Source organism: Octopus bimaculoides, chromosome 16 (assembly GCF_046866305.1).
Source record: "Octopus bimaculoides isolate indiv1 chromosome 16, ASM4686630v1, whole genome shotgun sequence".
NCBI lineage: Eukaryota > Metazoa > Mollusca > Cephalopoda > Octopoda > Octopodidae > Octopus > Octopus bimaculoides.
In genome coordinates, this window is record NC_142943.1 from 26,043,796 (window position 1) to 26,058,574 (window position 14,779).

At 35.0% G+C, this 14,779-nt stretch overlaps 1 protein-coding gene across 1 annotated transcript in view; it reads left to right on the forward strand.

Annotated features, from left to right (window-relative positions):
- The window catches only part of LOC106883723 (dynein beta chain, ciliary), a 362,109-nt gene that overhangs the window by 118,543 nt on the left and 228,787 nt on the right, over window positions 1–14,779 (forward strand). Inside the window, exons 23-27 of the mRNA XM_089364269.1 lie at window positions 256–370; window positions 1,898–2,038; window positions 5,714–5,836; window positions 10,569–10,781; window positions 14,622–14,777. Coding sequence (XP_089220395.1) covers window positions 256–370; window positions 1,898–2,038; window positions 5,714–5,836; window positions 10,569–10,781; window positions 14,622–14,777 — 748 coding nt within the window. The remainder of the gene's footprint in view (window positions 1–255; window positions 371–1,897; window positions 2,039–5,713; window positions 5,837–10,568; window positions 10,782–14,621; window positions 14,778–14,779) is intronic.

Sequence of the window (14,779 nt, forward strand, 5' to 3'; positions counted from 1 at the left end):
AGGAACAAGTTCTGATTGTTTGTAGCTTTCATAATGTCACTTTATTTTGATCGAGAATATTTTCTGTTTGCAACAACATATTTTTGTTTTGGTAAAATTCAGCATTCTGCTTGGTTGACTTCCTTGTTTTTGCCTGATGGTCATCTACTTACAAGTATATATATATATATATATATATATATATATATATATATATATATAAATTTAATAAACTGAAAATGGTTAGTTAAAGCATGTTTATTTATTTATTAATAGAAATATTAAACAAGAACCTGACGGGGAGATGGATGAAGATAAAGCTTTGACTTCCAAGGATTTACTAAATTCAAAGAATTTGGAAGAATTAGATGCTAAAGGTGAAAAATATAAGGTAAGAATATATTTATAATGTGGAATACTTGTTAGAGTAAAGTCACTGTTAGTTGATACACATGTTCAGTGAACAAAAAACATGAAGATATATATACATATATATATATATATATATATATATATATATATATATATATATATATATATATATATATATATATGATAAGTAAAAATAGACAAAACAAAAGTTGTAGATCTATTTAAATGCTTTAAAATAAAATAAAAAATTGAGCTTTCTAGCTCAAATAGTTGCTGAGATACAACTTCTCAAAGTTATTGAGTAACCAAAAAAAGTCACATTTTTGAAAATTTCAAATGGTCATAACTCAGCAAATATTAGAGTCAGGTAAAAAATATTTCATATTTAAGGGTTTTATATGAAGGCCATTTAGCATGAACAGTTTGAAAGAATTCACTTTTGATCACCTTCAATTGTTTTAAAAGTTGCTTTGATTACCCATATATGCATATATTTGAAAGTATATGAGAATTACTTAATATAGTTTTGAAGTGTAAAGGAGATTAAAAAAAAAAAATTATAAAATCTTTTATCAGAATGTTACTAAACTTTTTTGGGAAGAAGTTTCCTTCCTAGTGTGTGAGCTTTTTCAATTAACCTTATATATATATATATATATACACACGATGAGTACATAGGGATAAATTATCCAGGTGGGTACCATAATAGCTTTCAGGTATATTCCAGGTTCTGGCTGGTGACATCATTTTCAGGAGTATAAATCCAAAACAATTACAAAAGAATATGGAGACTAGCACATCTTCAAAATTTTCTATTAATTTAACAGTTAATTATACAACGTAATTAGTTAGTTAAAAGGGCTGTTTTAACTAACTAATTAAGCTGTATAATTAACTCATGTTCTTTGTAACTGTTTTGGATATATATATGTATGTATATAACACACACATATATTTTGTCTCTTTTACTTGCTTCAGTCATCAGACTGCAGCCATGCTGGGCATCTACCCCAGTGCTTATTTTTCTGTAAAGTCTGGTACTTATTCTATCAGCCTCTTTTGCTGAACCACTAAATTACAGGGATGTAAGCACACCAGAACCAGTTGCCAAGTAGTGGTGGAGGGACAAACACAAAGATGCACGCACGCACGCACACACACACACACACACACACATGCATATACATCTATATAATATGCTTCTTTCAGTTTCTATCTACCAAATCCACTCACAAGGCTTTGGTCAGCTTGAGGCTAATAGTAGAAGACACTTACCCACGGTACCATGCAATGGGACTGAACTCTGAATGATGTGATTGGGAAACAAGCTTCTTACCATGCAACCATGCCTGCTCTTATAGGCAGAAAAAAAATAGAAATTCTATAAAGTGGGATCAAAAGTAAAGTTAAAAGTCTACTGAATAAAATAGTCAAACACTTAATATTTGAGTTTAGTTTTAAAGGTAGTCACTTATTATACTGAAATAAAATACAGACATATTAACACTGACATTTTTTTGTTGTTGTTTAAATCTCCTCTTGGTAGGAAATAAAACAAACACTTCATGATGTTCCTGATTTCAAGGATATTGGCTGGATCCGGATCAACATGGAATCAATCAAGCAGACAGTCGATATAATGTATAATAAGAAGATGTTAACATTAACAAGATCTCTGTCTCAACAAGTGAGTAGAATATTAGTGTTGTTTAGTTTATTTTTATTATTAGCCAGCTGGAAAATCTCCAGAGGCTCAATGTTACCTTGGAAGATGCAGAGGGGCTGGCATAGGACGGTCAGTTGGCTCTATGCATGATGACATCTCTGAGGCCACTAATCTGGGATGACCCCAGTCCCATCAAGCAAGAACATGAAGCAAGCAAACAAGCAAGAACCGTTATGGCACTGGACAAAATGCTTTGTAGCATTTCATCTGAATTTTCATTCTGATTTAAAATTCTGCCAAGGTTGACTTTGATTTTCATCCTTTCAGGGTCAATGAAATGAGCACTAACTGAGCACTGAGGTCGATGTAATCATTTAGGCCCTTAACCTCCAAAATTTTGGCCCCTAACCTCCAAAATTTTGGCAATGTGCCTATAATAGAAAGGATAATTAGCTGGTACCGTTAATGTCTCTGTGTTAAACAGAGTTGTTACTCTGTCAAATATAATGCTTATTTATTTACATTGCTTTGAATCATTCATGTATTCTCTCATAGCTTCACAATTTCAGCAATGTGATTGTATGTCCTTGGAATGACATTCTAGGGTAGATGTGAGTGAGGCATCTCACAAAAAACAGATTAGTATACTTAGTTTGAATATAAAACAGATAGCATATTTGGGCCAGATATGGCTGTTATAAATGCCAAAGGGTTAAATGTTGCTGTTAACGAGGTGTATGTAGACTATAGTTACCCTGTTGCTTTATTTATTTTGAGTATAATACAGATGATTCAAACTATATTTGTCACTATTTTAATTGGGAATATAAGCATGATTTTTAAAAATCTAAATACTGCTATGTATTCAGGCGGGCAAACATCATATATTATTGACCCCCTTTGTGGAATCATTTCTGACTTACTGATCCCTTTTACCTGTTTCAATCATTAGACTCTGGCCATGCTGGGACACCAGCTTTAAAAATTTATAAGTTGTTGAATGATTTGACCCCACTACTTATTTTTGTTTGTTTTTTTTTAAAGCCTGGTACTTATTCCATCAGTCTCTTTTACTAAACAACTAAGTTACAGGGATGTAAACACACCAACCCTGGTTGTCAAACACTGACACACACACACACACACACGATAAGCTCATTCCGGTTTCTGTTTATCAAATCCACTCACAAGGCTTTGGTCAGTCCAAGACTATAGTAAAAGACACTTTCCCAATGTGCCACGCAGTTGAACTGAACCCAAAACCATATGGATGTGAAGCAAACTTCTTACCATGCAGCCATGCTGGGGTATTTAATGTAAAATACATATTTGGTGAATACTAGTTATTTGCTAGAAATTAATTAGTTTTAGCCTTAAATTACTGCACTCTTTCATATTCAGCACCTTTAATGCTCAAAATCATCTCTGGTGTTAATCAACTCCTGGATAAACTCCTACATAGACACCCAAGTATCAATGCTTTCTACTTTGCCAACCTCAGGTCTAAATGTTATTATATTAAATTATGTTTATTGAAAATTATTACTCTAAATATTGTTAACAAGAAATATGCAGATGACTGTCATTTCCACTGTTGCTATGTAAGCAAGAATGTAACAATGATTGGTGCTATGTTAACCATAATTGTTACTCTGGTTGGGGAAATGTTAAATAGGAATATACTGACCAATATTAGTCTGAGCTGTGCTAGCCAGGTGTATACTACTGTTTATATTGCTAATTGATGTAATTAATATCAGGTATGTGAAATTATTGTACTATACTTTCACTACGATTAAGATGAGATATGGAATTAGATGAAGGATTTCTGGATATTCATGTATATTTGTAGACAATGATAATCACCAGCATCATTGTTGTCGTCGTCGTCACTACCACCACCACCGTCACCGCCACATCATCATCATCACCACCACCACTACCATCATCATCATTATCATCATCATTTAACGTCTGCTTTTCTATGCTCACATGAGTCAAACAATTTGTTATGACAGGGTTTCTACAGCTAAGCACCCTTTTTGTTGCTAATGGTCACCTGTTTCCAAGCAAGGTAATATTTCCCCATGGTAAGGCATGCTTTTCACAAAACCCTAGAAACAAACAACACTGCTTGTATGTTAGTGATCCTCATTTACAACCATGATGTCAAGACAAGGGTACATGCAAACACACATGTTTATGCATATTTTAGTTCATTATGATACATGGTTTATGCCTGATGAATATGTTTGAGGTATTTCTCAACATATGAAACTATTAGTAGCAAATAAAAACATGATTTGTGTCTATCAAATAATATTTATCTTTCACCAGAGGGAATACTATTTTTGTTGATTTTACTTTCATGGAACAGTACACACACGCACACACACACATATAATGTGTGTACACACACATACACACACATCACCATCATCAAATGTCTGTCTTCCATGCTGGCATGGACTGGATAGTTGGACAAGAGCTGGTGACCCAGAGGGCTATACCAAGCTCTATTGTCTGTTTTAGTATGGTTTCTATGGCTGGAGGCCCTTCCTAATGTGAACTACGTCACAGAATATATTGGGTGCTTTTCTTCATGACACCAACATCAGTGGGGTTACCAAATAACTTGCAAGATAGGACAAAGTCCCCTATGATGAGCTTCTTTCAGTTTTCAGTTTCTGTGTGCAAATCTACACACTAGGTTCTCATTAGTTCAGTGTTATTGTAGAAGGCTTTTGCCCAAAGTGCTGTGCAGTTGGACTGAACCCAAGACCACATGATTTGGAAGCCAGCTTCTTAACTACACTGCCGCACCAGTGCCAGATATTTTAGTACATCTTTTGTGTACCTGTTGATTGCACTGAGTTCATACTATCTATTTTACAGCTGAAGGCTAAATGAAGCCTTTTGAGTGGATTTGGTAAACAGAAACTGAAAGAAGTCCATGATGGTTTGAAATGAGCAGGGGTTTTCATTTCTAGTAATCTAAAAAAATGTGTCTAGATAGGGAAAAATATTACATTGCTTGGAAACAGGTGAAGGTTGGTGACAAGAAGGGCATCTGGTTGTAGAAAATCTACCTCAACAAATTCTGTCTGAACGAAGCAAGCATCAGGAAAATAAGCTTTAAATGACCATGATGATGATGATGATGAATGTGATTAATAAGGGTTAAGATTTTCAGAAGAGTTAGATGAAGAGAAATTGTTAACAAGAAGAACATACATCAACCAAAGCTCATGATCAGTTCAAATAGCTCGATAAATTTAATATATTTAATAGATGTTTCCCAGATGGTTTAATTAACCTTGGTCTAGATTAATTAAGTAAAAGTATAGTAGCTAAAGTAGAAAAGTGGAATGGAGAGATGTTCACAGTTTCTCTGAAGTTTATGAATTGTGATGTTGCATTGTAATGAGAACATGGATACTAAATATGAAAGATCTGTGGAAGAAGGAAAGGAATTAACTGCATATGATTTATTAGATAAGCAATGTTTGCTTGCATTATAGATGAACTGTGAACTGAGAAAGTGGCTGGGTAATAGGAATGTAAGTCAATATATATGCACTGGAGGTGGCTGAGCTGGTCTTAGTGATCATAATGATATCAATAAGAGTTTGAAGAAAGATAAGAGTGAAATAATAATGAAGATTTTGATAAAGGATTTTATCCTTCTGTTTCCAGGTTACTTGTGCCCTTAAAGAAGTTGATGAAGATGTGAAAAGATTTGAAGATGAGATTGAAGAAATATATGTTAGTGAGAAAAATATGATTTCTTTCACTAGGTTTATAAAGCTTTCTAATCAGGTTTGAAAAAAAATTGTTCTTTTGTTTGATTTCATTTTATTTAAAATATATTTTTCCATCATATATTCATTGGAAATGTGTTAAAAGTACTTAAAGCTAACATATTAATAGAGATATAAATGAGGCAATATTCTAAGAGATTTTTATGTCATTAAATTTAATTATTGATAAAGATGGGTTTCATTCTACCTTAGTAGAGTCCAATGTCAACTCTTTCATTTAGGTTGATTGAAAATCTTTGTACTTTATCCATCTTAAACAATTCTGTGACTCCTCTTCTGTAATTGGTAACATAAGTAATATTCTGCACAGTATGATGATTTAAAGTTTCAATCATAAGTTCCCAGGATACAATCTTAGCATTACCAATTGTCTGTCTGTTTCTCTCTCTCTCCCACTGAATCACTCTTATATCTTTTACCATCACTTGATACAGTCATCTCTTCTCTGTCTCTAACCACCTTCCCTCATACTCTTATGAAACACCCCTCTCTATCTCCCCGGCCCAATCCTCTGTACCACTTAGATTCACCCTAGCTGTACCTTGAGGCTATGTCCCAACACATCTCTACATCTCTCTTGTTATGTCTGTCGCTATCTCTCTCACTATGTCTGTCTCTCTATCTTTCTCTCTAACTCTAAGCTTTCTTTTCTCTCCTTTCTTTTCCTACTGAAGAAGCCAAGTATAGCATGATACTATTTTCTATCCCTCTATTACTCTTTAGCCTCTCACCTGGCACAAGACCACCTCCTTCAATACTACTGCCCCGACCAGCCAGGGATCTTTATCTTGCAAATTACTAGGTGACTCCCACCAGTGTTGATGCCATGTAAAAAGCATCCAGTATACTCCATAAAGTGGTTGACATGGGATGGATGCCACTGAAACTGTGTCAAAACAGATAATACAGCCTGGTACAGTTCTTTGGCTTACTATTTTCTGTCAGACCATCTAAGCCATGCCTGCATGGAAAATGGACATTTAGCAATGATTATATACATGTATATTTATTTATAGATATCCATCTGTACATTGCCAGGTATTGTTTGTGGAATTGGGATGGCTCAGCAAAACTGGGCCTGTACATCCAACCTGGATGAAGCAGCCCCTCGCTAAATAATTCCTTGCAACCAGTTGCTCTTTTCTAATCTGAACTAATTGGAATAGACATTTGTACGCCATACAAAGGGACTTTAAAATGTTGGACTCCCAAAATGCAATAATAAAGTGAATATGTATATAGAGCATGAAAGAATGTAATAGTGTAGTTGGACAATGTTATGCTAAAAATCATAAGTGTTGTAAAGATTGGGTGTACAATATAGTTTTTATCAGTCATGTTATTGGTAAAAAATGTATTTAAATGATGGTTCATCACTCAGCTGTAAGTCTAAAAATGTAGAATATAATACATATATTAGTAAATCATCATCATCATCATCATTATTTAACATGCTTTCCATGCTGGCATGGGTTGGATGGTTTAACCAGAGTTGATAAGGCCAGGGGCTGCACCAGGCTCCATTGTCTGTCCTGGCTGGATGCCCCTCCGAATGCCAACCACTCCACAGTGTACTGGGTGCTTTTTAAGTGGCACCAGTATGGACATCAATTCTGCTGTGGTGAATGGGTTTTCTTGAGTACAGCAATTCACCAGATATCTCAGTCTTTAGTCATCTCCTTTGTAAATCTCAGTGTCTTGAGATTGGCCTTCAAGGAATAGAACACATAGGTTAAACTATTGAAGCTTTACATCTTTGTCTCATTGGAGGTCAGTATGCAGATAAGTTAGGTAGGTATTGATATATTTATGAACATTTCAGGTACCATAAGGAATGACTTTGGAGCTGTTGGATTTAGATAACTGATCAAGTGTTAGAAGTTAAATCAGCTTAGGAAACCCTGGTCAAAAGGGAAAATTCTGTGGTTAGAGCAGCAGTTTGGAATATATATTCGTTGACCTTAAACAGTATGGTTATGAGAGATGAAATGATGTCACATGGTAAAATGCAGACTGCTTTTATTTTACACTACCAGATTCTAAGGAGGTAAGGTAATCTTAGAAGGAGAAAGAAAGCTAATAAAAAGAATGCTTAAAGATTTACAGATAAGGTGGAAGAAGGTTAATGGGCTTTATATATACTTAAGGGTTAGTTATACAAATGTTGTCTTTTACTGCGATCGTATTAATTTAGGATGCTTAAAAGTTTTAAGAGCATATGTGGTAATAATATTACAGCATATAAAGAGCATATGTGGTAATATTGATATTACAGATGCTAGTTAGGGTAGCAAGGTGACAGTATTATTAGCATGCTGGGAAAAATGCTAAGTGACATTTCATCCATTTCTATATCCAGAGATCAAAGGTTGGAAACGAATTTGTAACTGTTCTTTTAGTCAATAAATTTATTGATGGTTTGTATTTAAACTCAATTTTTAAGGTTAGGATTGATCAGTCTTTCATCAAGTGAAGTTCAAGAAAAGAAATTATGTTTGAGCCACACAAACCAGCTAATGATTGGTAAAATATTCAATTGTAATAAATGTGTGTTGTCAAGCAGTGGTGACACACACACACACACTCACACACACACACACACACACACACACACACACACACACACACACACACACACACACACTCACTACCTCACACACACACACACACACACACACACACACACACAACGGGTTTCTTTCAGATTCCGTCTACCAAATCCGCTCACAATGTTTTGGTCAGTCTGGGGCTATAGTTAAAGACATGTGCCCAAGGTGCTATGCAGTGGGATTGAACCCAGAAACATGTGGTTGGGAAGCAAACTTCTTACCACTTATATGAGCATGTTCATGCAGGGGATTTAACCCTTTAGCATTCAGATTACTCTGTCAAAAGTAATGCTTATTAATTGACATTGTTTGAATTAATCCTGCATTATCTTGTAGCTTCAAGATTTTGATGATGTGATTGTTTATTTTTAGAATGACATTGCAGGGTAAGTTTGAGAAGCCAGATCTGGCCAGTTTGACCATAAAGCAGGTAGACTATTTTGGCCAGATATAGCCAGTTTAAACACTAATGGGTTAAGTGTTATTCACAATAGGGGACTAAAGGCTGTTGATGATGAAGGGAACAAAATATAAGGAAGCTGAAAAGATTAATAATTTTAGAGTTTGTTTTTAGAATCAGTGGAAGGTCTTATAGATAAAATTAGTGTTAAATTCAAGATCAAAGGCTTGAGGAAATTAAAAGTAACTATTGTTATTAAAGAAATGATAAGCTCATTGTGTGTACATATATATATATGTGTGTGTGTGTGTGTGTGTGTGTGTGTGTGTGTGTGTGTCTGTGTTTGTCCCCCACCTGCCATTGCTTGACAGCCAATGGTGGTGTGTTTCTGTCCCTGTAACTTAGTGGTTTGGCAAAAGTAAAATGATAGAATAAGTACTAGGCTTACAAGGAATAAGTCCTGAAGGCAATTTATTTGAATAAAATCCTTTAAGGCAGTGCTCCAGCATGGCTGCAGTCAAATGGCTGAAACAAGTAAAAAAATAAAAGAATGGAGAGGACTTCATGACTAATACAAGATACAATGGCTTTAATAATGTAAAAAAAGACATGTTAAAAGCATTGAGTTTGTATTAGATATTGCATGTGTTTTGCAGATCTGTCTGTATGTCTGTGTCTCTCTTTTTCTTGTATGTGCGTATGCAAGTGTGTGCATGCATTTATTTAATGATCTTTTGTACAGTTTCGTCAGCTTATATTCACTTATACAGCATTGGTTGATACAATTCTATGATAGAAGACACTTTCCCAATGTGCGGCACATTGGAATTGAACCTAAGACTACTGTTTGATATGTAAACTAGTTAATCATACAGCCATGCCTACACAAATCCAAGATAAATTTATTTTTGAACTTTGTGTTGTATCAATGCTATTTTTATGTCAAGAAGGGCTTCCAGAAGTTACTGATTCATAAAACTAATGAATTCCTGCTAAATTGTTGAAACCCTTTCATGAAAATTAAACAGTAGCGAAACACTAAAAGCTTTGAAAAAACCGAGTCTGGCACTTCACAAGTAAAAGATTAAAGATATTTGATAAATGGAATGCTATCTGAATGGAGACCTACCACTGTTCTGATTCCCAGTTTTCCAACAACAACACTTTTTTCGTTATTAGCTTTATTTCTCATAATTTATGAGCATGGGAAGCAAATATTTGTTTCCAACCATTTATCAGCATGGAAAGCAAATATTTAAAGTATCAAACTTATACCGAGAAAACCAATGATATCTGTCAATATTTTATTATATTTTCACTTTGTTTACAGTACACACACACACACACACACATATACAGATACATATATACACACACTCACACATACATACATGCATACATACATGCATACATACATACATACATACATATGTGTGTATATATATATATATATATAAATATATATATATATATATATATATATATATATATATATATATGGATAGATAGATATAGCTATGTTCTTGTTGAAAATATATATTTCAGTATTTGAAGCATTTATGCTGTTAGGGAAAATAGCTAAATGAATTAAAACTTATTCCAGTAACGCAATATATTATCCCAAATTCTAAATATCATATTATACACCAGCAGGAAATAACTGAATGACAATAAATAAATAAATGAATAAATAAATGTGCAACTTGTTCTTTCTTTGACAGCTTTCCTTAACTCAATCCAAGATGCATGGAGACTTTGGTATAGTAAAGAAAACTATGGAAATCCTTGGAAACTATGAACAACAGCTTCCACCAGAATCTATTTCCTTATATGAAAATATCCCACTAAGATGGAACAATATTAAATCAAAGGTTTCCCAGGCCAAGCAGAACCTAGAACCAATAATTCTTGGAGAATCATTAAATATAAAAGAGGTAACTTTTGATATTGTCCAAGTGATACAGTTATAATTTTGGTTTCATATTTCACTACTTAATTCCTGATGCTTGTAAATTTTCCTTTGAAATTTATGATTAATATTCAAGAGAAAAGACAATTCTCTTGATTTAGATTCAATAAAGGCTGTAAACTGGCAGAATTGTTGGCATGCCAGACAAAATGCTTAGTGGCATTTCTTCTAGCTTTATGTTCTGAGTTCTGATTCTACCAAGGCTGACTTTGATTTTCATCTTTTTGGGGGTTGATAAAATAAGAACCAGTTGAGCCCTTGGTTTGATGTCGCTGACTTGCCTGCTTCCCCAAAATTTTAGGCCTTGTGTCTATAGCAGAAAGAAGAAAAAATTTAGATGTAATGGTTGTGGCAAAACTTAACTCTCCCAGTTGTTGTTATACTCTGATGTTTTCTATACTATTTACATAAATAGACACTTTACACAAGGTATACCAGTGTTTTTTTTTCCTTCCTTGGGTCTTCTACTCAGAATGGAATTGTAGAGGTACCCTCAATATATAAAGTGAATGTTGGATATTTTAAATACGAAGCCTATTCCTCTCCAGCTCTGAGTGTTGGGCAGTTTCTTCCAGAGAGAGGGAGGAAGAGAGAGAGAGAGAATAGATCCAAGCTTTGGACTGGTATTTAATTTAACCTTCCAAAGGATATGAGACAAAGTTGACATGGGTTAGATTTAAACATGGATTGTAGAGTGTTGAAACAAATGCCATGAAACATTCTATACAATGCATTACCAACTCTGATAATTTGCAGCCCTTGAACTTTGATTGTGCTTCTGCTCCCGCCACTGTTTGCTACTTATTTTATCACTTATATTTATATTATCTATGTCTGACCATCTGTTGTTCACTTCACACTCTTGCAAACTTAATTGATCTTCTACCCCATGCCACCTCACCTATTTCTCTGTCCCCATCTCCTCCACATTCATCCTCTTGTACCTTGAGGGTATGTCCTGACACCTCATCATCACCATTTTCTATCTCTTTCCTTTTCCGGTTCAGATGCCCATGCATCTCCTCTGCTGCAAGACACCTGTTCCTATCCCTCTATCATACTGTTGCCTCTCAACACCTGGTATAAAGTCACCTCCTTCAATACTATACCCACCCCAGTCAAAGGGTCTCAGCTTGTAACCTGCTTGGTGACCTTACTAGTGCTGGTGACACAAGAAAGTACTCAGTACACTCTGCAATGAGGTTGGTATTAGTAAGGATATCTAGCCATAGAAACTATACCAAAACTGATATTAGAGCTCAACACCATTCTCTGACCTGTTGGACCCTGTCTAACAATCCAGATTCTGCCTGCATGGAATATGGATGCTAAATAATAATGATGGTAATAGTCATTATCTCATCTAGAAGAAAACCTGTCAATAGAAACTTGATATATTTTGGGGGGATTTGTTTTTTTGGCTTAGTCAAAAGAGGATGGACAGCACTGGTAACTCTCTGAGAGTTTCCAAGACTGGTGGGAGGAGGAAAGAAGTTATCCACATAGTGGAAACATGGTCTGAATGTTGTTGGCACTCCGTCACTTACGACATCAAGGGTTCCAGTTGATCCGATTAACGGAACAGCCTGCTCATGAAACTAACGTGCAAGTGGCTGAGCACTCCACAGACACACGTACCCTTAACATAGTTCTTGGGGATATTCAGCGTAACACAGTGTGACATGGCTGACCCTTTGAATTACAGGTACAACAGAAACAGGAAGAATGAGAGAAAGTTGTGGTGAAAGAGTACAGCAGGGTTCGCCACTGTCCTCTGTCGGAGCCTCGTGGAGCTTTAGGTGTTTTTGCTCAATAAACTCACAACACCCGGTCTGGGAATTGAAACCGTGATCCTTTGACCACGAGTCCGCTGCCCTAACCATTGGGCCATTGCACCTCCACAGGTCTGAATGTGTGCTGCAGACTAATGGTGGCAATAAATACATTACATTTGACAGAGTAATCTGAATGCTAAAGTATCGAACCAAGTCTGCCACTTAAGAACAGAAATAGTCACGTATAGATCAGCTAATGGCTTTCATTAGAGTTTCCATAATGCAATGAAGATCCTTGCTCCAGATGTCACACGTTGAGGATGAACCCAGACCACAAAATGACTTCTTGATATAACCTCTAAAATCAAAATAAATTATACAAGGACAAAGAAAATATCATTGGTTGACCATTCCTATTCTTTTATGCTTTTACTAGTATCAGTTGATGGAAAGGTACAAAACTTGACCCATTTATTATTTTATTGTTTGGTTCTTATTTTACAAACCTTAAAAGGATTAATCACATAGCGGATTTGGCTAAGATTTGAACTTAGAACATAAAGGGATATGACTGAAAACCACAAGGAATTTGTGTCTGCACAAACACACACACACACACACACACACACACACACGCACACACACACACACACACACAAACACACATGCACATGGTGGAATGTAATTTTAGGAAAATTTGGCTACAATTTCTTCCACTTTAAGTTATTGCACAGAGTTTCTCTCATTGACTCAGCTTGGGGATAGTTCTTGTTGTTTAGCCCCAGGTCAATCTTGATTGAGTAGGCTTACGATCAAAAGCATTCCAGTTCTTTAAATGGTAAAGGTATTTAATTAATCCTTTTCTTATCTAAGACACTGGGGGTATGATTGGAAGGAAGGCTGGTTGTAATCATACAACAAAAATATCTTCTACAATTAGAAAAATGTGTCAAAGAATGAGAGGTTAATCCTGACCCATGAACTTGTATATTATAGTAACCAGTGGCAGCTTGTGTATAGGAGCTATTTCCACTCTATATTATCGATAACATTCAATATAATGAGATCTTTTTTCTTTAATTCTGTCTTTATACTTGTACATTATATAATCCTTAAGCTTAATGTCAGTAGCCATCCACTAGTTTATGAAAAAAATACAAAAATCCTTGTATAGAACTGTGCGTTTCATAGTTCTGGTGACGCGGTGTTTGGCTGTTGTGTGCACGCTCACATGTCCGAGATAGAAAGCTTCACACAAGGGAGAGAAAGCATTGTGTGAACAACAATGCTGGGTGAAAGGTAGTGTTTCTTTTTAACTCTGCGTTTGTTGTGCTTAAAAACGTGTTTGTATTCTTGAATGTGATAAAGTGTAGAATTAGATTATCATCCTGCTTCCAGCTTCAGCATTGCTGCCAGGATTTGAAAAATAAGGCACATTTAGGGAAGATTTTTGTAAAACAAGGGGGAATTTGTGGTGGTGTTCAGTGAACAAATTAAACACACTACCCCATAGTGGCTAAAGCGTGAACCAATCAAGTTTATGTATAAATTTTCTTTTTATATGTTTGTTTCCTTCTACACAATATTAAAACAACGGCTAATAATTTTTTGAAGCAGCACCACAACTAATTTTAACTACAAGCCGCTACTGGTAGTAACTATCATTAATTACAACCAATAAACTTGTATAAGGCAGCAATCATCATAATTCTATATATACAGTTTTATATATCTATATATTACAGTGTACTATAACCCTTAAATCTGCATATTACAGTAATTGACATTAATTATGGCCCATAAACTTGTATAATGGAGTAACTGTCATTGATTAATTGTATATTTTAGTAACTATTCGTTAACTATAGCCTATCATAAATTTGTAGTAGTTGCCATTAATTACAGCTCATAAACTTTCAGTTATTGTCATTAATTATGGCTCCATAAACTTGTATAATTTAGTGACTGTTGCAAATTGTGGCCCATGAACTTGCATACTGTAATAATTGTTAATTTTGTTATTTTCACAGAAACTTCATAGTTTCAACAGAGAACTTACCAAACTCCAGTTTGATATGGAAGAGTTTTACAAGACTAGAAAAGTCAAACAATTTGAAATTGACCAAGGTTTTGTTTTAATTGAAGAGTTCACTTCAAGACTTGCTACATTAGAAGAGGAATCCCAGGT